Here is a 24,058-nt window from a genome sequence, read left to right on the forward strand (position 1 = left end):
ACCTCTCCCACAGTATGATGCATTGTTTAGCCAGTCATGGTGTACAGTACAGTGAGCGGTACGTACGGCATCAGGTCTTGCACTTTGTTTGCTCGAGATTACATATTATTATTATGCCTTCATCTCATATTTGCCTCTAAATCCTTTAATATTTTGTATGTCACTCAACACGCCCATAAAAAAGGGCATGGACAACCACACAAACTATTAAAAATTATCACATTTGCTGGCAGTATCCAACCGCAACTCGAGTCAATGTATTGCTCCTCTAAGTCCAACAGAATAATACACAGAAGTTCATTATTTCACATGCACTTTCTTAACAAAATAAAAATCATCACAATGACTAATTACAACATCAGACATACTCAAAGTGCCGATATTTCTTTTATGACCTGCTCCTTGTCTGCTTCGAACTGTTCATCCTCTGATTCATAATATAACAATAAGGTTAGTTAATGTCAAACTGTTATACTGGCAGGTTAAACCCAAACAATAAATGACTACAGTGACTTAAATCGATCAACACTAAAAAACAGCTCATGCCGCTGAAATTATAGCTGAACCACAAGTCAACAGCTAAGGTATTGTGAGTAGATTAGCAAGCAAGTACACAAACGAAAGTTAAAGCAGGTATAGTACCTTTGTCAATCTTGAATCCAGCAAAAAACCGAAGTAGCTTGCTTCTATTGGTGACCAGTATGTTCACGACCTCAGGCGGTTTGTTTTTATTCGCAGCAAACAGCTGTGATGCATAATGTACAATAACCAAATGAGTTTATGCAAACTTATGTTGACAAAAAGATGTTAAGGCTGTTGTACATACCTTGAACACGTGAAATGCCTCAATTTGAATATTTTTACTCGAATCCTGACAAAATAAAAAAAAAAACACTAAAAAGTTGAGAAAGGGTGACAAATAGCGAGTCACTTGAAGGGTAGAGCACTTCAAGCGTGTAAGCTCAAGTTGCCACTAGTGAAATGAGGTACACTGACCCTTAAGAGATTCATAAGAATCATGAGATTGTCTTTGGAACTAACATAGCGCATCATGACTGCAGCATTTGATCTATCCAGCAGCATATCTCCCAACAACTGAAAGGAAAAGATTAATACATGAGAATCTTGATCAATAAAAAAAATTGCTCCCTCTGTTCTACAACATTTGTCCATGGCACATCCACATGGACAAAGTAAGTGATGGTTTTAAGGAAAAGAAATAGTGTGAAATGGCCATCCATACCCCTATAAAAAAATGGACCCATCTCTCATTTATCAGAACATTTAATTTATGGGGAGTGGAAATACTACAATAACTACACCATTGGTATCTTCACTGGACAAATATTGTAGTACGCTTTTCTCCCAAGGCCATGGACAATTATGGTAGAACAGAGGGAGAATAGAAGATTTTGAAATGATTCAAAATAATATATATAAAAAAAGCTAATTATGGTGCAAGAAATCAATGTTTATAGGTGTTTTCTATGTATCTAGAAAAGTCAAAATGACCTATAATTTAGGACGTAGGGAGTACACAGAAACAAAGCACAGACAAACCAATCATAATACAAAGGTAGCAGTACCTTGATAGCTTGCCTTTTTGTTATGTAGTTGGTTGACGACAGCAACCTAGAGTTGAATTCTTCAAAGAACTAAGGCATGTAAATGCAAGAGGGTTAAGATTAGAAAAGTAGAATTGCACAAAAAATAATTCATGGTGCTAATTATGACATATCAAGTAGACTAGAATAATCTATCATGCCAGCCAAACTAGGGATTGAATTAACCAATTATTCAAAGGGCCATCTATATAGAATTTCTGATGGTTCATAACTAAGATTCATCGATACAAAACTTCTAGTAGTTCACCACTACGGTTTAAGCCTCTAAAGAGGGCAATACAGTGAATTCAGCTTGCCAACAATTCGACGATGTAACCAATTCAATCAGGTTAGACCTAACTAGAGACAATATTAAAACCAGGTAGATATTGACACATTTAACCACAGAATTTAATGTTGCACTACAACTTGACTAAGATCATATATGGTTTGAACATATACAGCAAGAAGAAGGATACAAAATTTTCGTAAATGAAATAAGTTTGAATAATGTTCCCAAGGTAAAAATACTGACCCAATCATAATTGTTGGAGAGAAATTCAGCCACGGTTGCTTTATGCCTTGTCAATAGTTCCTGCTTACAGTAGAGCATAATATGACCAGACTAGACCACAATATATGAAAAATACTTTTAAAGGTAAAAAGTGAAGCAACTCGCCTTAAAGGTAGCAGAAGCATCAGAAGCTATGTCAAAATTTGGAAGCTGTATATAGTCAAATAACTTTTTCATGTGTTCAGACTCTAAAACATACCTGTCAATGAACAAATTATATAAGAAAATAGCACCAAAAGTCCACAGGAGCTTCCAATTTCAACAATATTTTTGTACTTATGGATGTCCAGATTGGTAGTCATTATTTAATTTATATTTTGTTTTGATATCCTATAATATCCTGGGGGTAAATAGAGTCCATGGAATAAAACCACTGACCTAATCTAAATCATTCATAGTGCTTCTAGATGTGCACAAAAACCGTCCGCGTGATGAAGGATCACACTGCTAATATGCACACCCTTTGTTGAACTGGGTGCGATCAGACTTCTATCAGATAGGAAAACAAATAACAAAACTTGATCTGCTATATGAAAGGACACCACCCAAAAAAATGAAATCTGCAAAGCAGGCATTCTGCTACATAAATCATTCAAAATATTTCCTTTTATTAATTAGCAATTTTGATGTTCACTACTGTTCAAAGACTTAGAAATGGAATTCTATTATGGCAAACGAGAATGCATATTTGACTAATATATGGATTTCCATTGGTGGTTCTTGAATGAGCATTTCATGGGTATGGCCGTCTTTGCTAATGATACAAATGACATGATGCTTGAATCTTGATTAATCAATTAACTGTGATATAATATATACTGTGTTGTATTAACGTACTATCAACATTTAAAATCAGTAGTATCACCTTGCAATGCTTTGGTGGCGAATACATTCCCTCAACATAGCACCATAATGTAAAGCAATGTCCATATTCTCATACCTGTATAGTGAAGAAATATATAGTGGAAGATGAAATAATGAGTGAAATAAATAAAGTTCATCCCAATATTATCAACACTACACAACTAATTCCAGAACAAGCTAATGAGACATTACAAAGCTAAAACACATATTTTTTGCTGCAATGCTATACAGATATTTTCACCTCTGCGCACATATTTATAAATTCAGGTGTTAACTAACATACATGAACAATGCTATCAAGTCGTCTAGTCAATCCTAGTCGGAATGGGACCGACCAGGCAACTAGTCGCAATTAGTCATCGACCAGGCGACTAGTCGGCCCCTAGTCGTCCTATTCCTATATATATCAGGACTAATATACCAAATATATTACTAATATACTATATGTTCTAGAGTATAAATCAAGCATGAAGATAACTCTAGGGTGGTGGCTGCATGTAGGGTTGCAAATTGGGATAAAAAACATGAGCCCAAGTGCCCTAAGTCATCCCTGATGCAGCCCATGTCCACAGCTGCCCACCAATTCCATTCTGTTCCTGGTCGTCCGACTAATCATGATTAGTCGACAACTAATCAGGCGACCAGGAAACTAATCGGCCTAATCGAGTCGTAGCCCCTAGTGTCCAGGATACCAACTAGGACGACTAATTGCGATTAATGGGATGACTTGATAACACTGCGTGAACATACAAGTAATCTAATCTGTCAAATGACGATAAGTTGGTAACTGTACAGTGTTGAGTTGAAGTGTATAAGGGGGGAAAACATTCTTCAAATACAGAGATTTACGCACCAATAAAGTATCTGGGGGAATGAAATGCAACCCACATCAGACCAAAAAAACAGTCTTAAGACTGCGAACATGAAAATTTATGTTTCAAATGGCCTCATTTGGGTATTCAGTTTTACAAGACCATTCAAACAACTACCATAATCAAAGAGTCAGGAACACGTGGATCAATGAACACATGGATAGCACTAACAATCTCAAAGATAAAAGAGCTAAACAAGCAATATAATAAGCTTTTCCAATGATTTATTTTGATAGGAAAAGGAGAGAGAACTAATCATCATTAGTTATTTTTAATTGGACAGTAATCTTACCCTAAAATTAAAATGTCCAAGAGATCTTTATTTGACTCTAGGTACTCAGACGCAACTATCTTTGAGGATACTTGCTGTCTTTGCAAGTTTGCAACGACTTGAGTAGCATCTTTCCTAGTCTGCAACAATCAAAAGTAGAGATACATCCATAAGAATGTATCATGTTTTTTGTGTAAAAATGACAACAAGAGAGGTATATATTACATATGTAATAAAAGTTATTCCAGTAGTACTGTCAATCTACATTCAAAAACAGGTCAAATTCCATACCTCCAAATTTAGTTTTGGAAGATGTATGATTAATAGCCGTAAAGTGTTCTCCCTGAAGAATTCTTGGGTCAGTTGAACACATGCTTCAGTTACAGGCTCTGATTCACCATTGCCGTAAAGGATAGACTTCATGTCCCTGATATTTTTGCTTAGCTCTGCCATCTGCAAAAAGTCATCCTTAGGTACAGCTCATTTTAATAGATATAAAACATTGCACATTAACAATCTATTTTTCTTCTTCTATAGATGGCCACAGGCATCAACAAGTATCCAAAGGTTCATATATATAGCATATAATTCTGAACATGGAGCTGTTCGTAAAAAGTGCAGGTTGGTGGTTGGCTGGTGGCAACTTCGACAGAACTTAGGTGCTTACGGTATCCAAGTATTACATACTTTTGCATACAGATGGTGATACCTACTAGTAACTCCACAGTGAGCTAGGATGACAAGTTCATGGATGATAACCTACAAAATGCTCATACTTGCACCAACTATTATCATAACTATGTAGCTCAGTGCTGCTGATACACCCAAAAACATATTTCCAGAAGTTCCATGAGATATTCCCTTTATATTTGCTACAATTTGATCATGAATGACATCAAGGAAACTAGGGCACCGTGGCTGCTAGCACTATTTCCATCACGAGATTAGTGTTATGCATCACAAATTAAGTAAAGATCAGCCCACATTCGTGCGCAGTCAGGGTCGAGCCAGCGGGCACAAATGGGGAATCGAAGCCACGAAATCCCTAGACAAAGGGTGAGACCCGATCTCACCTTCTCCTCGCGCTTGGCGTCGCCGCTCCGGGAGCCAGAGTGGAGGTCGAGCTGGACGAGGCCCTCGCGCGTCTGCCGCACGATGTCGACGGGCGTCCGCGGCTTGGACTTGAAGAGGCCCTTCATCTTAGCCCCGTCGTCGGCTGCCGCCGCAGCCGCGGCCGCAGCGGCGGTCAGGCGCGGCGGGGAGGGCAAGGGCGAGGCCTTGGGCCGGCTCCGCCCCGCCGACCCGAACGAGAAGCAACCGCGCAGGAACGCCACGGGGTCGCCGCGTGGGAGGGCCCTCGGAGGGCCCTGCTCTCCTCCGCGCGGGGCCGGGAGTTCGATCGGAGCGCGGCGAGGGAGAACGCGGACGCGAGGGTACGAGGGCTCAAGCTCGTGCCCGTGATGCGCAGAGGGGAGGGGGCGAGGGGTGATCCGGTGACGGGCTGACAGGGCGGTGGCCGGTGGGGCACGAGGCTGATGAGAAGGACGAGGCCGGTCGCGTTTCGCGACGCTTCCTAATCCTGCCTGTGCCAGCGTCTCGCTGTCCCGATCTCAGTTTTGCGCTCTCTCTGCTCTGCTGCTTCTGTGCCTCTTTTCTGCCGCCTTTTTCTTCGCACACCATCTTTGGATTCAGTGGCGACGACGAGATCCACCCTGGAATGAATCAACGCAAATCCACGGCTCGACGGCCGTCCACGAATGTGATTTGGCATTCATGTCAAATCGTGATTAATTAAGAAAAAACCTCGTGGAAACGGCCGTCTATCAAATCAAATTAAAAAAGAAGAGACAAAACTTATGGAGACGTGCTTTAACTTTCACTGCTTAGACCCTGTTTGTTTGGCCGTGGCTCGTCGTAAACGATTGTAAAATTTTAGCTGGAATAATATTTTTCTCTCCTATAAACCAGCCCGATACGAACCAGCTAACCGAACAGACAGTAGATTCTTAGGATGCCTTTTGCCCTTTTGTGTTTTTCCTCCTTGCACAGCACGGGTATTCCGAGCATTAGCCCACGTAGAATTTTGATCGGTACAACCCTGATACAGACATGCACCTGGGAGGAACACGACGAGACGGAACACAATATACGCATGGGTGGTGGGATATGTCCTGTGGCTCTCACCTGCAGTCTGTGCAGATGCCTTCTAAAGTTTGGAACATCTATGGGCAAAGTGAAAACTGAACCACTTTGTACCGCAAAAGGGCGCACTCGTGTGCTGTGTTATTATAGTGGCCTTTTTTTTTCGTTTCGCTGAAATTTGGCTGCCGCTAACGTTGCTGATTTGTTATAAAAGAAAAATATTGTTTATTCGCTGAAAAGTACTGCTGAAGTAGTATTAATAAACAGGATGAGTATCTTCGAGCTCAGATTTCTTTTCTGTCTATTGAATTTGAGGAACAATTTGATAATATATATTTATTATGTTAATATTTAGGCAACCAAAAAAACCTCCACATTAATTCTCAAGATCTAAAAAATAATTACCATAACCAAAAAGAAATTAACTATATGAATGTCGACAAAGTACAGGAGGTTAAAAAAATAGTAATGCTACCATTAAGACGGACGTCTCGCTCCACTCACTGTCCACATGTGCTGCTCACCTAAAAAAACAAAATCAACTCCCACACTCCTCGCTCCGCTCGGCTCCGCTCCCACATGCGGCGCTCAGCTGCTAGCTGCCCAGCCCTACCAAATGTGGCGCACGGCTACCCTCTCCTAGTTTCAGCGTGCAGCTGCCTGCAAGTCGCAGCGGCGTGGTTGCCGGCCCTGCCAGGCTCGTAGCCGTCTGCGAGTCACAACGCTCGGCTATCGCCCCTGCCAGGCACGGCGCGAGGCCATTGCATCCCTGCCCTATCGCGTATCCACCGCCGAGCCGCTGCCTACAAGCACCGTCGCCCTGTTGCCTCCGACGAACTCCACATGCCGACGAGGCATTCTCCCAAGCAGCAAGAAGATGTTTGCGCTGAAACTACATGTTGCAAGTGTCTGTTTCAAGTGTTTCAAATATTTTATAGGTATGTTACAAGTGTTTCATACGGATGATTGAAAAAGTAGATCGGGATGTTGCACATGTTTCAATGGTTGTACACGTATGTTGCAAGCTTCTTTTTTCAATGTTTAATCTATTTTTTCGACGTACGTTGCAAGTGTGTTTATCTGGATGTTGCATATTTTTCACACATATGATGATGCAAGTGTTTTATCTAGATATTGCGTATGTTTACAATGGTTTCAAGTATTTTTCAGGTGTTTTTACAAGTGTTTAAGACGCATGTTTCATTTATTTTTAGACGTATGTTACATTTGTTGCATCTGGATATTTTAAAACTAGGCCAAGTGTTGCATCTCACTCCTCGCATTTCTGTTGTCTCGCCTCGGTGTCAGGCGCGGGAAGGTGGAGGCGGTCCCCACTGGCATGGGCAGGCCCCATGTACTTGCGGGCGGGCGCAGCAGACGAGATGTGGGCAGGCAGGCACGGGACGCGAGACGGGGGGCAGCGGCGCGAGCGATTGGACAGGGGGCTAGCATCCGGACGTCCGGGCGCTAGCCACGCCCCAAAAAAAACTAGAAGTTTGGAGCCGGGAGAGTTAGTACATACATACACACGGCGCATAGAATTCTTCGAATTTAAAACAAGCCCTCTTTGGAACATGAGATTTTTACATGTTTTTTTGTGTTTTTTATATCAAATTGAATTGATTTTTATAAGATAACTTTATAATTCTTATGAAATTCCTTCGCTCCAACGTGACTCTTAGACTTAACCGCTAGTTTTGGGGCTCCACTACTCGAGCAATAAGATGGAATGAAAGAGATTGAACGGAGGGGTTGAATTGCAAAAAAAGATTTGAGCGGATAGATCAATCGAAGATGAGATAATGGGGGATAAGGATCGACGAAGGATAATCGCCAAACTAATGTGAATGGTGGGTTATACCTGACAAGGCCAAAAGTCTAAATCAGTTTTATTTTTCTTTTTTTAACAAAAGAAAATAATCTCTCGTAGTCTCATTTATCCTATGCTTTCCTAGCTATCAAATTGTCCAGACTCCAGAGAGCTGGTCGGGATCTCTAGAGAAAACCACAAATTATGCATCCTTCGAAGCAGTTAACAAAACTAAAAAAACAGCAAACGCTCCGTATTGTTAGAGTTACTTGAGCACATAGACACCAGCAAGACACTTGTCAATGATCCCCTCGATTGTATGCCATCTTTATACTAGCTATCAAAATAAAATGGGTGTAAAATATCAATCATCATCCTATCATAGTAAGTTTTAACTTCTTAGAATTATTTTTTTTCCCGAGAACACGCGTAGCACGTATTTCATTAAGAAGAAGAGATTGAATACAAATGAGGAGTCTAAAAGGCGAGATGCCCTAAAGACGCCCTACAACTACCAGGTTTACATTAAGCTGATATTACATGACGAGTTCGCGATTATAGGCTTTTGCGTTTGTAAGCAAGCTCAGTCCAAGACGGATAGCACCCGACCCCTCCTTGCACCCGCCTTTGGGAACAGCTCCCGCATAGCAGCGTGCTTGGAAGAGGAGAGCGGCTTGGTGAACGTCTCATGGAACCTGGTGGCGATGGAAACATCAGGAGTCTGCGAAGCGTTCGCCGGCCGAGGATCCCACTTCTTAGAATTAGGAAGTCGCCAATAGCCATTACCACTTCTCTTTGTATTTATTCTACACAATGCTTCATAAAATTTTACTGTCTAAGACCTAGGATTACGTGTCTTAGACCTCAATCTTGAAAGATTTCTTCACTAAAGTTACCATTCAGTGGTATCGATGCGGAGGAAGAGAGCAAATAGCAAAGCATATCACACATCGAAAGACAAACCCAAGATTTTTGGAGCGCAACTGAGCTGTTAATTCAATTCAAGCCATTTGCTAGTCTTGATAAAAAGACAATGACAAAGAAGCTGAGCTAGAAAAGAGAACCGATGTTGGTGACTACGTGTGTCCTGCAAGAACGAAAGATGCGCGCGGCCCAGGGTCTAGGGGCTGTGGCCTGTGGGCCGTGGGGTGGCAGATTGCATTGATTTTGCACGTACAAGCATGGGCCATGAGACTCGAAAAGTCATGCACAGTAGTAGCTACCGGCTAAGGACGAAACAAGCAAACGAAACAGGACACGCTACAATAAGCTGCAGCTGCAGCTGCAAGAGGGCATCATGGTGTTTGTGCGAAATTCTAAGAAACTGACCTTTGTAGTCTTAGCCAGTGACGAAGCCAGAAAAAAATTTAGGGGAGCTGAACAAAAGAATAGATGTTTTTTTATCTTCTCTTAATCTTAGCCCCTCCTACCTAATATATATATGCATAAAATTTTAAGAGATAGCTTAAAGAAACTCCACGTGCTCAGGATGGGTAGGGGGGCTGAAGCCCCCTAGCCCCACCGCTGGATCCGTCCATGGTCTTAGCTAGTGTAGTAGTACCAGTAATGTCAGTGGAGCAATCATGTTGTGGCATCGGATATGTAATATGTTTGAAAAAAAACAAGAATCTTGCTGGACTTCTGTTAGAAATTGGAACGCATGGTTCTTAATTATAACAAGATTAGATGGAAAAAGTCAGACATTTTGATGATCTTCTCCACCGAAACAACAGTTTCAGAAATCAGAATAATAGGACTACGGAACACTTTGTCAGGACTCAGGTCTTAGAAATTTCCGTTATTTCGTATATGCTGTGGTTAATTACATAAATCCGCGTCATAGTGCCACCAGCCAATAAGAATCCAGTGTTTGCCTACACCAAATCCGCGGCCTGCGCAAATTTAATCGAAAACCGATAACCGAACCGAAAGAACCGGAACTGAAAATTTCGGTTCCTTATTCGGTTCCTGATATTGAGGAACCGAAATAGCCGAAGAAAATTCGGTTCCTACTCTCGGTTAACCGAATTACATGAATTATACTTCACTTACTTGTATTGTGTAGGATTATGTTTGGTTTATGTGTAGTGTTTTATATTTGAACTGCTATATATTTGTGTTACTATATTGCTATTGTTTTCTTATACATTATTATTAGAGTTAAATGCACCAGAGGTCCATTAATTTATGAGCAAGTTTCAGTTGGGTCCATCAACTTCCAAAGTGGCTTTTTGGGTACATAAACTTTTAAAATGGTTCAGTGTAGTCCATACCTATTTATTTAACCTTAAATTCAAAACACATTTGTAGAAAACCCCTTCCCGCACCACATCTTCTCCATGCAGTCCGAGTGGTTGAGCGCCAGCGCCAGCGCCCACTCCACGCTGGTCGTCGTGGTGTCGGAGCCGGCCGTGAAGATGTCCAGCACGAACGCCTTGATGTTCTCCCTGGTTAGCTTCACCTCGGCGTTCACGTCCTCCGCCGCGTCCATGAGGATGTCCAGCAGGTCCTTGCTGCTGTTGTCGGTGGTGGTGGTGGTCTGCCCGAGCCCATGCTGCCGTCTCCGGTTCTCCTCCTTGCCCGTGATCATGATCTCCAGCAGCGCGTCGAACTTGTCCCGCACCACGCGCGTCCTCCGCGTGAGCCCCTGCAGGTCCCATCTCCGGCAGAGCCCCACGTAGTCCTCGACGTTGAAGGCCCCCACGAGCTCGGCGACGTGCTTGGCGCAGTCCCTGGCCGCCTCCGTCATGTGGCCCGGCAGCGCGCTGGCCACCATGCGCATGATGGTGTTGTTGGACATGCTGATGAGGTGGCGGCTGACGTCGATGGCCAGGCCATCACCAGTTCAGTTGCCCCGCCGCGCTTTCTTTGCGTCGACGAGTGGTCCCAGTCCGGGTGGCGCAGCCGGCAGAGTACGACGGCAAGGAGGTAGGTGTCCGGTGGTGAGGTTCAGCACCAGCTCCTGGTTGGCGTCGCGGGCAGTCTGCGGCGGCGTTCGGGGCCTGCGAGGCTGAGGAAGATGGCGCGGCGTCGTGGGCACATCCGAAGTCGCCGTGGCCAGTGTTGGAAGTAGTAGGCGTCTGCGAAAACGGCGGTGTGGTTCGGGGTAGGCATGGAGGTCGATGATCGGAGCAGGGCTGTTTGGTAGTGTCCGCGCTGCGGCATCACGCCCGCACCATGACGGCCGGCGCCGTCAGTGCGCGCTTAAGGAGACCTCGCCGCGCGGGCATGTGGTCAGCTGCCTCCATTGCGGGCCTCGAGCTGCCGCCGCCGTGCATAAGGACCCCCCCGGAAAGGGCGCACAGCGGGAGCTCTCGACGGAGCTGCACATGACCAGTCACATGTGCGCGCCGGCGAGATACACCACTGCAGCGCTGGCGGTGGATGCGGCTGTGCGTGGGAGAAGCAGGGGAGAGAGAGTGAGAAAACGTAGTAGATGATGTAGGTGGCCCACACCGGCATGCCGTGGTGGGCGTGTCGTGCCTGGTCGGGGAGCAGTGCGAGTAGGCGGAGGTGGAGCGGGTGCGCGAGCATCAGCAGCTCCCCGTGCCCCTCCTTGCGCCAGGCGTAGTCGACGGAGAAGGGCCGGTCATTCGGGTTCAGCGCGGCGTGCCCCGCGGTCGGGTAGCAGCGGCTGTAGCGGTCGAGGACCGGCTCCAGGAGGTAGGCGACCCGGATGGCGCCGGCAAAGGCGGTCGCCGAGAGCTACGTGGGGCCGGCCTGCGCGAGGTGGATCGGGGCTGACGCGTAGAGGAGGAACGTCTAGCCGCTGTCCATCCGGAGGCGCCACTTGGTGCCAGAGGAGCCGTGGTGGCAGTAGCAGGAGCTTGAGCCGACGTCAATGAAGGCATGGACGGACGCGACGGAGATGTCGATCGGACCGGTGGCGGTGGTGGTGAGGGTGACGTAGGGGCAGCCGCGGACGAGGTGCGCGCGGAGGGACGGGGACACGTCGAGCGTCACGGAGAGGTCGTCGAAGGCCGACACGACGTGGTGCTGCGCGCTCCCGGCGGCTGCGACGGAGGCGTCGGAGACGAGTAGCAGACGTCGAGCGCGCCGTCGCTGGGGGATCGGACGGTGTACGGGTGGATGTACTCCGGCATGTCCCCGTCCTTGAGCACGAAGTTCTAGAAGGAGGAGTTGGTGGGCAGCGGCGCGGCCAGGAGCGCCGGCGTGAAGAAACGGGACGGGTCCGGCACCACCGTGGACGTTTAAGCCCGAGCGCTTCATGCCCGGCGGCGCGGGGGCTGGCGTCGACCCCAAGGGGCAGCACATGCACCTCATGCCGTTCGGGAGCGGCCGCCGCGCCTGCCCCGGCATGGGCCTGGCCAGCGCGCCCGCAGCAGCGACGGCGGGCGCCACGAAGCCGTCCGTGTACGTGACCTGCTGGGGCAGACCACCACCACCGCCGACAACCGCAGCAAGGACCTGCTGGACATCCTCATGGACGCGGCGGAGGACGTGAACGTCGAGGTGAAGCTAACCAGGGAGAACATCAAGGCGTTCGTGCTGGACATCTTCACGGCCGGATCCGACACCACGGCCACCAGCGTGGAGTGGGCGCTGGCGCTGGCGCTCAACCACCCGGACTGCATGGAGAAGATGTGGTGCGGGAAGGGGTTTTCTACAAATGTGCTTTGAATTTCAGGCTAAATAAATAGGTATGGACTGCACTGAACCATTTTAAAAGTTTCTGGACCCAAAAAGCCACTTTGGAAGTTGATGGACCCAACTGAAACTTGCTCACAAGTTAATGGATCCCTGGTGCATTTAACTCTTATTATTATTAAAAATAAACATAGTGTGGTATAAATTTGCCTTAGAACACATATATTTATTGTTGTCTTGAGGTCTTCTAAAAAAAATCGGTTAGTTCGGTTAGAACCGGAACCGAACCGAAATAACCACGAACCGAAATGCTCGGTTCCTAAAATTTTTTTGGAACCGATCGGTTCCCGTTTTTTAGGAACCGAATTTCATCAATAACCGAAGGAATCGAACCGAAACCGAACCGAGAACCGAACACCCACCCTAACGCGTACGTGCCTACTGCCTCTTTGGGCCTCTTTGGCACGGCTTATGCCGGCTTTGGCTTCATCTATTTTACGCAAATCGATGCACTGTAGCGTGAAGCCGTTTTGTAAGCCAGGATTAAAATGAACTATAAGCCGGGGTTAAAATGAACTAGAAGCCGAAAAAAACCAGTTTTTCTAACTTTACCGGCTTTGACTTCACCGGTAAAGCCATTTTAGATGAGCCGTGCCAACGGGCTCACGGCTGAAGAACGACCTAGCTACGACTACAAGGCATCATCAGTAGTGTAGCAGTTGCTAGCACACGATCTGTGACTGTGAGAGGTAACCAAACAGACCCATCTCCTCAATGTTGCAGTACTAACAGATTTGATTATCTATATTCTTGCTTTATCGACTATCCATATACTCCCTCCGTCTTTAAATATTAGTCACCACGATTTGCGCGTCGATAACTTTGACTCGATTTATAGAAAATATGTGCAACATTTCTATCTTTAAATAAATTTATTAAAAAACTAGATTCAAATATCTATCCAATGATACTAATTATGTATCATAAATATTAATACTTTTTAATATATATTTAGTCAAAGTTGTTTCTCGGGAAGCGAAAACGACAGACATTTAGGGACGGAGTGAGTATCTAGAGATACATGCTGGCCATCGCCACATGCTTTGGCCCCATTCGCTTCGCTGAAAAAACAAGATAAAACACTGTTCTGGCTGATTTGTTGTGAGAAAAAAATATTGTTCCAGCTAAAAAAATGCTGAAAAGTACGAATTATAAAAGAAGCGAACATGGCCCGTTGTTTGTATATATAGTTCATTTTCATTCAACTGATGACTATGTTTGGATGACGTTGGTTGTTGGTTTTATAACGTGTATGTGTTTCTAGGGTTTTAGTGCGCGTGCAACTATATATGGATTGCAAACTCTAATATGATTACGCTAGACAATAATCTATCCGCACTCTGCCCAGGTTTATTCATCGTTTTTGCCGTACTAAGTGTTGATAAATAATTTCGTTGCACATGATTTTGTTTGCACTTCGCAGCTCTGTTCTCTCGACCATATATATCGAAACATGTTTTTGTGTACTGTTATGCCCTGATATTATAACAGAGAGGAAACGGCAACTCAATAGTAATTAGTATTCCTTTTTTAGTATCCAGGCGATGAATTAGGTTTCTGTTCAACAATAATGCTCGAAACATCATGAAGCCCCTGCCCATTGGCTTTTATTTGCACTGCCTAGTTCCCACATCTGAATTCATATATCTTTCTTTATCTTCATACGTGTTCTCAATTATTTTCCTACTACTACACATGACATGATTCAGTTAGGCATATATATGCTAGTGTGTGACAGTGGTTCTGTGCACATTTCAATTAGATGCAGGATATATACTGCTGTTATATATAATACATACTTATTTGTGTTCCTCAGAAGCATTTTTATTTTCAAATACTGTATACTCGATCAGGATTTCTTTTGTACATGATCAATCATCAATTCAATTAGTGTTTTGTTTGCAAGATGGCTCGTACGAAGCATTGGGCTCGTAAGTCGACCGGAGGAAAGGCACCAAGGAAGCAACTCGTTCGAGCGATCTTTGTACGTGTATATATGTAAAAAATTTGTATGTTAAGTATCATCCGTACTTGCGTGTTGAAACTTGTTCTAACATTAGTAGTATGTATGGCTTTGTGACCATAGGCTGCTGCTCTTAAGCCAGCGCCAGTAACAGGAGGAGTGAAGAAGCCTCGTCGTTACCGCCCTGGAACCGTAGCTCTTCGGTACGTGCAAGTGCAAGTGTGCAACACAGCTGATTTTATTTCATGGTTGTTTTTGCTAGCATCAATTCAATTTTACGGCTGCAATTTTTTTTAAGATCCGGTTACCCGGTTTGATTTATCATAAGAAGAGTTTAGCATACAATGGTTTGATGCGCGAGAGGGGCGACCAGCCACAGCCTAGGCTGTGGATCAGAGGTTTTGGGACCGTGTCGCAACTGAATCTGAACCTCACGTTTATTTAATTATCTTGCAGTGAAATTCGCAAGTATCAGAAGGGCACCGAGCTGCTCATCAGGAAGATGCCCTTCCAGAGGCTCGTCAGGGAGATCGCCCAGCTTCATCACACGGTATGGTTGCTAATTTGATCACCACATGCACGATCTGCAATTTTTCTTCCTTGTTTTTCTTTTCTTTCTTTCGAAGCAGTTCTAATATCTGAATGCATCTTCATGCATGCATGGCTATATATATGCACATATGCAGAGTGACCTGCGTTTCCAGAGCCATGCGATCCTTGCTCTGCAGGAGGCGGCAGAGGCGTATCTCGTGGCTCTCTTCGAGGACACCAACCTGTGTGCCATCCATGCCTAGCGAGTGACCATCATGCCCAAAGATGTTCATCTGGCTACCAGGATCCGTGGCGACAGGCACTAATCGTAATCGTATTGCGTTGCGTTGCGTCGTTAATGGAGCTACCGACAACCTGCATGCTGCTTAGTTTATTTTGTCGAGAAGCATTACCTTAAGTTTGTGTCAAACATTCTATATGTCGAATAACTAGCCAGTTAATGGTAGCCTCCGCTAGATTTTCTTTTGCCGGTGTGTAATAAGACAATAAGTTTTACGTAGCTGAAGTTATATATCTGTCACGTTTTTCTGCTTGTTTTCCTGGCTGTTCAATTTCCCTTTTTTTTTACGTAACTGCAGTCATATCGGTCACAATTTTGTGCTTGCTTTCCTGGCTGTTGAATTTCTTTTCACCAAGTCGTGGTACAAGAAACAATGCATAGGCGCATCAGCTTTTGGATTCAGTCCCAGTAATAATTAAAGATTTAAGCAGGCACCAAAGAGGTGAAAAAAAAACTCTGGCACCAAATAGAGAGGAACCAAAGATTTAACAGAGATAATAGCGTCCGAACGTATAGACGCCCATGTTGCCTACCCATTTTCAATAATGATATTCTTAGCGCTCCTACTATCCCATTTTCAATAATGATACCCTCAGGGCGCATGTTGCCCACCCGTTTTCAATAATGATACCCTTAGAGCGCTTATGGATGCAGCTTCGTACTCCGTTTCACCTCGTGCTCCGCGCCTGCTGTCTGACCAGGGATGCAGCTTCGTGCTCCGCTTCGCCTCGTGCTCCGCACTTGCTACTCGCCCATGGATGCAGCTTCGTACTCCGCGCCTACTGCCACGCCCATAGATACAGCTTTGTGCTCCGCGCCTACTGTCGCACCCGCTTTGCTTCTCGCGCGCACTTGGGGGCGCTACGCCCGAGGAGACTACCTTCGCCTATGCCCCCTTGGCGTGCATGCTCATAAAACACTTATAACATAAAGCATTTGCTGCGGCATACGTCTGAAATAGATAAAATATTTACAACATACGCTTGCAATATGTGTATAGACACTGCAACATATGCAACATCTAGATCTAACACTTGCAACATACATTTAAAACAGGTGAAACATTTAAAACACACACTTGCAATATATGTCTATAGCCAGTGCAACATCCAGATAAAACACTTGCAACATACGTTTAAACAGCTAAAATATTTAAAACATACACTTGCAATATACGTGTATAGTCATTGCAACATATGCAACGCCAGATCTACTTTTGTAATATTTAGATAAAAATATATGCAACATACATCTGAAACGCATAAAACATAGGGTAAATATATATGCTTGTGTGGTGTATGCTAGTTATAGGCTTGAGTGATGAAATGAGAAACTAGCATGCATAGGTTAAAGTAACTAGACTTATGTTCATTCTATGGAAACTAGACCCTTGCTTATAATATTGACCTCATGGGGTATTCTAGGTTTTATGTATGTCTAGTTACCAATGGTGCTAAGGATGGTATATTGGTGCATTTCGATTGGTATCACGTTTCAAAGGTCTATCTCTTATATCTTAGCATCATTAGGTAGACATTGTCTCCTATATTTCCTATCTAAGCATATGTGCAAGCTCCAATCCAAACTCTTAGCACATATGTAGGTGGGGCAATCGCTACTATATGGGATTCATAAAACTTGTCCATATTCTTTTACACATGTTAAATATGTTTGGACAAGCAACATGGATTCAATTGAATTTCAATTCATATCTTTGTAAAAGGGTTGTCATCAATTACCAAAAAGAGGGAGATTGAAAGCTCTAGTTTAGTTTTGGTTAATTAATGAAACCCTAAGTGCTAACCTAGTATATCAAAGTGATTATGAGATAGGTAGCACTACTCTAAGTAATGAAGCAATGATGAAGATCATGATGATGGTGATGACATGGTGATGATCAAATGCTTGAACTTGGAAAAGAAGAAAGAGAAAAATAAAAGGCTCAAGGCAAATGTATAAATAGTAGGAGCCATTTTGTTTTAAGTGATCGAGACACTTAGTGAGTGTGATCATATTTAGGATCGATAGCCGTACTATTAAGAGGGGTGAAACTCGTATCGAAATGCGGTTATCAAAGTGCCACTAGATGCTCTAACTTATTGCATATGCATTTAGGATCTAGTGGAGTGCTAACACCCTTGAAAATGTTTGTGAAAATATGCTAACACATGTGTACAAGGTGACACATTTGGTGGTTGGCACATTGGAGCAAGGGTTAGGAACTTCACCGGCGGAATGTCCACTCGTAGAGTGCGGACAGTCTGACGGTGCCACCGACGCCCTAGATAGAAAACATGGAGGTCACTATAAGTGACTGGACGCTGGTCTCGATTGGACCGGCGTGTCCGGTCAGGTGAAGCATCAAGACGCTGGCGTCGGTCTCTGACCGGACGCTGGGTCACTTAGTGACCGGACGTTGGAAGGTTGTGTCTGGTCCTACTGATGTGGCAGCGCACAGGGGAGTTGCTGTGTGACTAGACGCTAGGTGTGTCCGGTCGATCATGACCGGACCCGTTCGGTCGTGAAAAGTCATCTCTCGATGCTTATTGGAAACGACCGGACGTTGGGATTCAGCGTCCGGTCACTTTGAGCTGCTGTGTTCGGTCATCACTTGACCGTTGAGATCGGGCAATCAACATTTGAAGAGAGGAGACACATGGCACGCATCGCGTGATCGAACGCTGAGGTCCAGCGTTCGGTCGTTTTGACCGGAGCGTCCGGTCACCCCGTGTTGTGCCTAGTGAAGGGGTACAACGGCTCTATTTCGTGGGGACTTCTATTTATGCCCCATGGCTGGCTCAAGCTCTCTCGCTTGACCATTTGCATTAACATAACAACCTTGTGAGCATAGCAAAAGCTCTCCCACTCATCTCCATCATTGATCCATCATCATTATGAGATTGGGAGAGAATGCAAGTGCATTGCTTGAGTGATTGCATCTAGAGGCACTTGGTATTTGTGTTTTGCTACGGGGTTCACTTGTTTCTCTTGGTGGTGGCCACCACCTAGACGGCTTGGAGTAGCGGAGGAGGATTGGCATGAGTTGGTGATTGTTCGTGGCCATCTCTAGTGATTGTGAGGGGATTTGTACCTTCTCCGGCGGAGTGCCAAAAGGTAACTCCAGTAGATTGCTTGTGACATTGAGTTACCTCACTTGTAGGTAGGTTCTTGCGGTGTCCAATTATGTGGACGAGGTTCATGCAACACCTCTTAGATGCCGAACCACCAAGTGTTGGTCGACACAACGGGGACGTAGCGTGTTGGCAAGCACGTGAACCTCGGGAGAAAATTGGTTGTCTCTTGCCCTTTGGTATTCTCTCGGTGATTGATAAAGTATTCATCTTATGATTGGTTCACTCCTCTACGCGGCGCTATAATCACCTCACTTACTCATTTACATTTCCGCAAACTAGCTATAACAAGCTCTTTAGTGTAGCTAAAATTGAGAGCTTGCTTTGTGGATTAAGTTCATCTAGTGGAGCTCTTTAGTGTAGCAATTATGAGAGCTCTTAGTGAGTAGTGACCTTGTAAATTGTGTGCCTAGTGATCATAACAACTAGAATTGCTGGATATGTGGCTTACAACCTTTGTAGAGCTAGAGCATGTTTACATTTCGCTATTTGTTATACTAATCAAATTGCTCTAGTCGGTTTGTAGATTTTTAAATAGGCTATTCATCCCCTCTAGCCATATTAATACCTTCCAACTGCCTGCCTCTCCGACTGGAAGGCCTGGCCAGCCCGCCTCCTACTCCGGCCCGCCTCTCTGACCGGAAGGCCTAGCCGACGCTTACAACTTTTCTCCGACTGACATGATCGAAACCAACTGGGACCAACTGACCGGGGACGCCCGCTCGATGAGGACCTAGGAAACGAGCGGAGCAAGAAAGGTAGGGCGCTCAAGTCAACCATAATACTAAGGACTGTAACCTGTACACCTGTAGCACAGTACCGACAGGGCATGTCAGAAGGGTGTCATGCAACACTCTAGGCATGTCAGAGCCCCAGCAATATTGTGGGCGCCGATGTTTGCCCTATAGTATTGTGGGCGCCCTCAACTCTCATACCAGACGAACACGGTAAAACCCCCGTATGCCTCTAGGCATCAACAGTATGGTAGGCGCTAACATCTGCCATACAAGAAAAAGACAACAGAACCTCCCACATGCATCTGACATTAACAGCATTGTGGGCGCCTACAATCATCATTGTACCCAACGGCATGGGCAATAAGACTTAATAGCATACGTAAACTCTCCCGCTCTCGCTTGTAAGGCCATTCCCTTTATCTATAAAATGGGATGTGCTCTCTCTCAATGGGGGGGGGTCAATCTCACAGATACACAGACGACAACTCCAACAAGAGCACACGCTCAAATACTTAGCGCACGTAGGAGCTCCCGTCTCTCTTGGTCCTTCGGCCCAGAGTTCGACCGGGCCTCTTGCACCCCCATCTTTCTCCCTCTCGTTTGTAACCCCACAACAAACTTTGAGCATCTAGGCTCAAGAATAAAGTCACCGACCGACTCAAATTGGACATAGGGTATGCTGCCTGAACCAGTATAAACCCTATGTTATTAAGTGCTAGGCCACATCTGATCTCAATGTACGGTAAAACTACAAATATTTACGTGTTGGTCACTTTCTGCACTGACAGGGTGACGCCGTCCATGGGAAAGACGCCATACGTTCACACTTTTTGGTCATCGGATGGCCCACTTTTCCACCACCTTCGCCAAGGCGGGCTTGAGCGATACGACTCGCTTCGGCTCATTGGAGTTCCCGCACTCCCACCTATTGGGATGTGGGATCCTCCCATCTTTGGAAGCCTAGAGTTCATCACCGACTGGCTCGGTAATACTACACCTCTGCGAGAAGGCACTTGTTCCGGTGTCTGTCAGAGGGGCGTCCTCTATCGGCTCTAGGACTCTCGACGACCTCAACGATGAGGTGCCTGTGCTTTGCTCTGAGCCCGCGTAGGGCTCAAACACAACTATGAGTAACACATGCTTTGTTATTTACTTGCTATTTACTGTCTTTCGCCGATTCTCTGGAGGGACCCTGTTGTTCCAGCCACGACCGCCATGCGACCGGTTCCCCTATGACCTCACCTTCCCCGCAGACACGTATGCCTGGGGGCTCCAAAGGATGCTGGCACCGCCCCATCTCACATCTGAATTCATGGGGATGACGAGCTATGCCCTTGCCTCGTTCCATGACCTCATGGATGATGATGTCGAGAGTGATGACTCTAGCATCGATGACATCGTGGCACCTAGCCACCCTTTGTCCCGCAAGTGCGCTATGGCAGATGCTCTGAGACATCCACCGGTGGTGGAGGAGTCTCTTCAGACCCACACCCCTCCAAACCCTCGCACGGATGCCCTTGCATGTGCCCAAGACCACAGCGAGGAGCTACGATAAAGGCGGCAGAACCAGCCACCACCTACGCCAACGTGCTCGGCGCACCACAATGCGCCCCTTGTGTGTAACCCGGCTAGCGGCGCCTGAGGTCATGCCCGCTAGGTCTAGCGCAACATCATCAACGGGGGTAACAATCCCCCACAGTTTGCTTGGACTGTCCAGAACATTGTCGCGATGGCAATGCTTCTGCATGGCCTCCCCGAGCCCGTCGACCCATAGGAATAGGCGGTCCACCAGAACCTCCAAGCACTAGTGGAGACCGCCGCCATTCAATAGGTGGAAAGCTCCATGTCATGCCACCAACTTGCGGCCTCTCTCCCCACCAGGGTAGTGGAGACGCACTTGACGCATCACTCCATTCGCTCGCCTCTATAGCCACCAAGCGTGGAACAGGAGGCCACAGCTGTGCCATGACCTGACATGGTGCCCGCTCCACACCGACCACCTGTGCGCGAACGCCTTGGGCCGAACCGAGATGCTCGTAATGTCATCAACAACCGGCGTTAGGCCTAGTATGACAATGACGTCCACTAGGCAGCGATGAGAATAGGTAGCTCGAACTCCGGCTGAACCATCGAGGGGACCAGTGAGATGCACCCTAGGCACAGTCACCGACCCAATGACTAGAGTCCTAGCCTAGATGGCTCGGGACCAAGGGCCTTTGGTTGACACATCTAGAGAGCACCGTTCCCACAGCGCTTCCGACCACCGACCAACATCGCCAAATATACCGGGGAGACGAATCTCGATATGTGGCTCAAAGACTTCTGGCTCGTTTGCCGAGCTAGGGGAGTGGATGATGATCACTTCATTATTTAGTACCTCCCCATCAGCATGGGGGAACATGTTCGAGCATGGCTCGAGTTCCTCCCGCACGACAGCAACCGCAACTAGGCGGACCTCAAAAGGATCTTCGTCAAGAACTTCTAGGGGATGTATGTCTATCCTAGGAACTCCTAGGACCTCAAGAGCTGCCAGCAGGAGCCCAATGAGCCCTTGCCGGATTACATCCGCAAGTTCTCAAAGCGGTGCAACTCCCTTCCTGATGTCATCGACATAGACGTCATCAATGCATTCCTCTCTGCGACAACCTATGAGTCCCTGATCCATAAGCTTGGCTACCTAAAGCCCCGTACCACCCGTGACCTACTCGACGTCACCATGAACCACATCTTCGGCGAGGAGGCAGTCGAAGAAGCATTCATTGGAGGCCAAGACAAGGGCAAGGCCAAGCATGAGGACCAAGATGAGGGCCCCTTCACGCAGAGGGGCAAGAAGAACAAGAAGGATCAACGTCGACTGGCCAACATAGCTGTTGACACAAAATGTGACACACTGTGCCTCACACACAGCAAGCCGGAAAGCGTGGCTTCAATCGGGTTCCTGGGTGCTTCGTGATCCGGAAGCGTGCCAGTCAGTTTGACCTGAAAACTAACAAGGGATAAAATAATTAAATGCCAAAACGAAACATGTCGGGTAAGACCGAACAGTTCCACATATACGGCCCTAAAGCCACTTACAACGACATACAGCTATAGAGAGCTGTCTGCCAATAAGTTTATAAACCATTCAGCTAATCGTAAGATGAATGCACATAAAGACCTGATTGCCGAATGCATGTGCATGGGAAGACATGTTTGAACAAGTGAAATTAATTATGAGTTAATGCACGACCAAGCTCAGCAATCCAGCCGAGTTGGGTTCCATGAAGAAGGAACATGCAAATAAACACGATTAAACTAATCTAAAACCTGCATCTGCCGCATGACACCTGGTTTCGTTAAAGCTTAAACGTAATTAACATACATGAACCCGCGACATGTGACAATCTAGATTAAAATCATTCAGCCATTATGGGCATGTTATCTATTTGCAAAGGTAATATGAAAAAGCAATTGTTGTTGAAACACGAATAAAACCATAAGAGAGAGAGAGCCAAACAATATCAATCTAGATTGGGCAGAAGTGTGTTACAAATATATAAAATATTTAAAAAAACATGCAACACTAGATAACTTAATGAATCTATTTAGATTTGCCATATCTAATAGAGCCGATAACTATCTTGCTTTCACTAAGCATATTGAGCAAACGCCTGCCGCACGGTATCTACTCATAAACAAAGCATAAGCAAAGACTTCTTGGTTGTCAAGCAAAGATCCGCCGCATGATCATTGAAAACAAACAAGACTACTTGCATCACGTCTAAATCCACCGCATGATACTAAACATGATAACAAGGTTGTCGGAACTTACGGAGGTCGATGGATCGATGACTCCTCTCGAAGAACTCGACGACACGACAAAAGGACTCGAAAGTTGGCACGGGGCCGGTTGTATTGATTTGGTTGTGAACCCCTATTACAATGGTCGAGGGTCAATATTTATACCCTAGACAAAACACGAGTCCTAGAAGACTACGATTTACAAAGGAACTTTTAAACAAACTTGGAAACTTACGATTCCTTACTCTAAACTCTCAGAGTCCTTTATTATTACAACTTTCACCTTTTCAATCGGCCTCACCTGCCATCTTCTGCTTTCCCGAACGGAGTCACCGCCTTCTGGAGTAACCGACCGCACAAGCATTTAGCCGACCGCTTGTTTTGCTTGCCGAACACCCTTCTTCCCGCATGCGGGTCCACCTGTCATCCTCCAGAATCGACCAAAATCCAGTGTTAACACATGCCCCCTCAATTTCGGGATAAAAGTTGTTTTATTCTGAAATTGATCACAAGCTCCTTCTTCCTCCTAGGTCAGCACCGTTCATCACCGCAGCCGCTGCCCAAAAATTCAAGTTTTCAGCGCAACCTCGGACCTACTTCGAATCTTCAATGGCGACCCAGGATGAAATCCCAGAGGTAAACTTTACTTATATTCGGCAATTTTCATTTGATCCTCCCATTCCTCTTTTGGCTTATTCCTCTTTGATTTCAATCACCTTCTAAAGGAATACAAGAACCAGATTTTGATCCCCTATGCTGCCAACCTCGACTCCTATTTCCTCGGTCCAATGGGAAATCTTGACCCTTCTG

The 24,058-nt window shown here is 45.7% G+C and overlaps 3 protein-coding genes across 3 annotated transcripts; 1 reads left to right on the plus strand and 2 right to left on the minus strand.

Annotated features, from left to right (window-relative positions):
- Positions 1 to 202: 202 nt before the first annotated feature.
- LOC136547057 (putative MO25-like protein At5g47540) lies at positions 203 to 5,535 on the minus strand. Its single transcript, XM_066539024.1, has 11 exons — positions 5,259 to 5,535; positions 4,477 to 4,638; positions 4,207 to 4,325; positions 3,044 to 3,118; positions 2,284 to 2,377; positions 2,140 to 2,199; positions 1,587 to 1,655; positions 997 to 1,095; positions 827 to 871; positions 643 to 745; positions 203 to 427 (listed from the first exon to the last, which is right to left on the minus strand). Exons 1-11 carry the CDS (start codon positions 5,382 to 5,384, stop codon positions 369 to 371), a joined length of 1,011 nt encoding a protein of 336 aa, XP_066395121.1. The 5' UTR covers positions 5,385 to 5,535; the 3' UTR covers positions 203 to 368.
- A 4,895-nt stretch (positions 5,536 to 10,430) lies between these two features.
- Positions 10,431 to 10,982, minus strand: LOC136544482 (cytochrome P450 93G2-like; the record flags this gene model as incomplete). The annotated part of the gene is made up of 1 exon (XM_066536635.1): positions 10,431 to 10,982. A coding segment is annotated over one exon (552 nt), but the record flags the coding sequence as incomplete, so codon positions are not given.
- A 3,729-nt stretch (positions 10,983 to 14,711) lies between these two features.
- On the plus strand, positions 14,712 to 15,562 carry LOC136547058 (histone H3.3-like). Its single transcript, XM_066539026.1, has 4 exons — positions 14,712 to 14,789; positions 14,892 to 14,971; positions 15,225 to 15,318; positions 15,455 to 15,562. Exons 1-4 carry the CDS (start codon positions 14,712 to 14,714, stop codon positions 15,560 to 15,562), a joined length of 360 nt encoding a protein of 119 aa, XP_066395123.1.
- Positions 15,563 to 24,058: the final 8,496 nt, after the last annotated feature.

The sequence above is a fragment of the Miscanthus floridulus genome, chromosome 3 (assembly GCF_019320115.1).
Source record: "Miscanthus floridulus cultivar M001 chromosome 3, ASM1932011v1, whole genome shotgun sequence".
Lineage (NCBI taxonomy): Eukaryota > Viridiplantae > Streptophyta > Magnoliopsida > Poales > Poaceae > Miscanthus > Miscanthus floridulus.

Coding starts and splice junctions, on each gene's coding strand:
- LOC136547057 (XM_066539024.1), bottom strand. CDS start 5,384: ATGAAGGGCCTCTTCAAGTCCAAGCCGCGGACGCCCGTCGACATCGTG. Junction 4,639..5,258: donor ACGCCAAGCGCGAGGAGAAG/GTGAGATCGGGT, acceptor GACTTTTTGCAG/ATGGCAGAGCTAAGCAAAAA. Junction 1,656..2,139: donor TCTCCAACAATTATGATTGG/GTCAGTATTTTT, acceptor TACATGCCTTAG/TTCTTTGAAGAATTCAACTC.
- LOC136547058 (XM_066539026.1), top strand. CDS start 14,712: ATGGCTCGTACGAAGCATTGGGCTCGTAAGTCGACCGGAGGAAAGGCA. Junction 14,790..14,891: donor AACTCGTTCGAGCGATCTTT/GTACGTGTATAT, acceptor TTGTGACCATAG/GCTGCTGCTCTTAAGCCAGC. Junction 14,972..15,224: donor CCTGGAACCGTAGCTCTTCG/GTACGTGCAAGT, acceptor ATTATCTTGCAG/TGAAATTCGCAAGTATCAGA.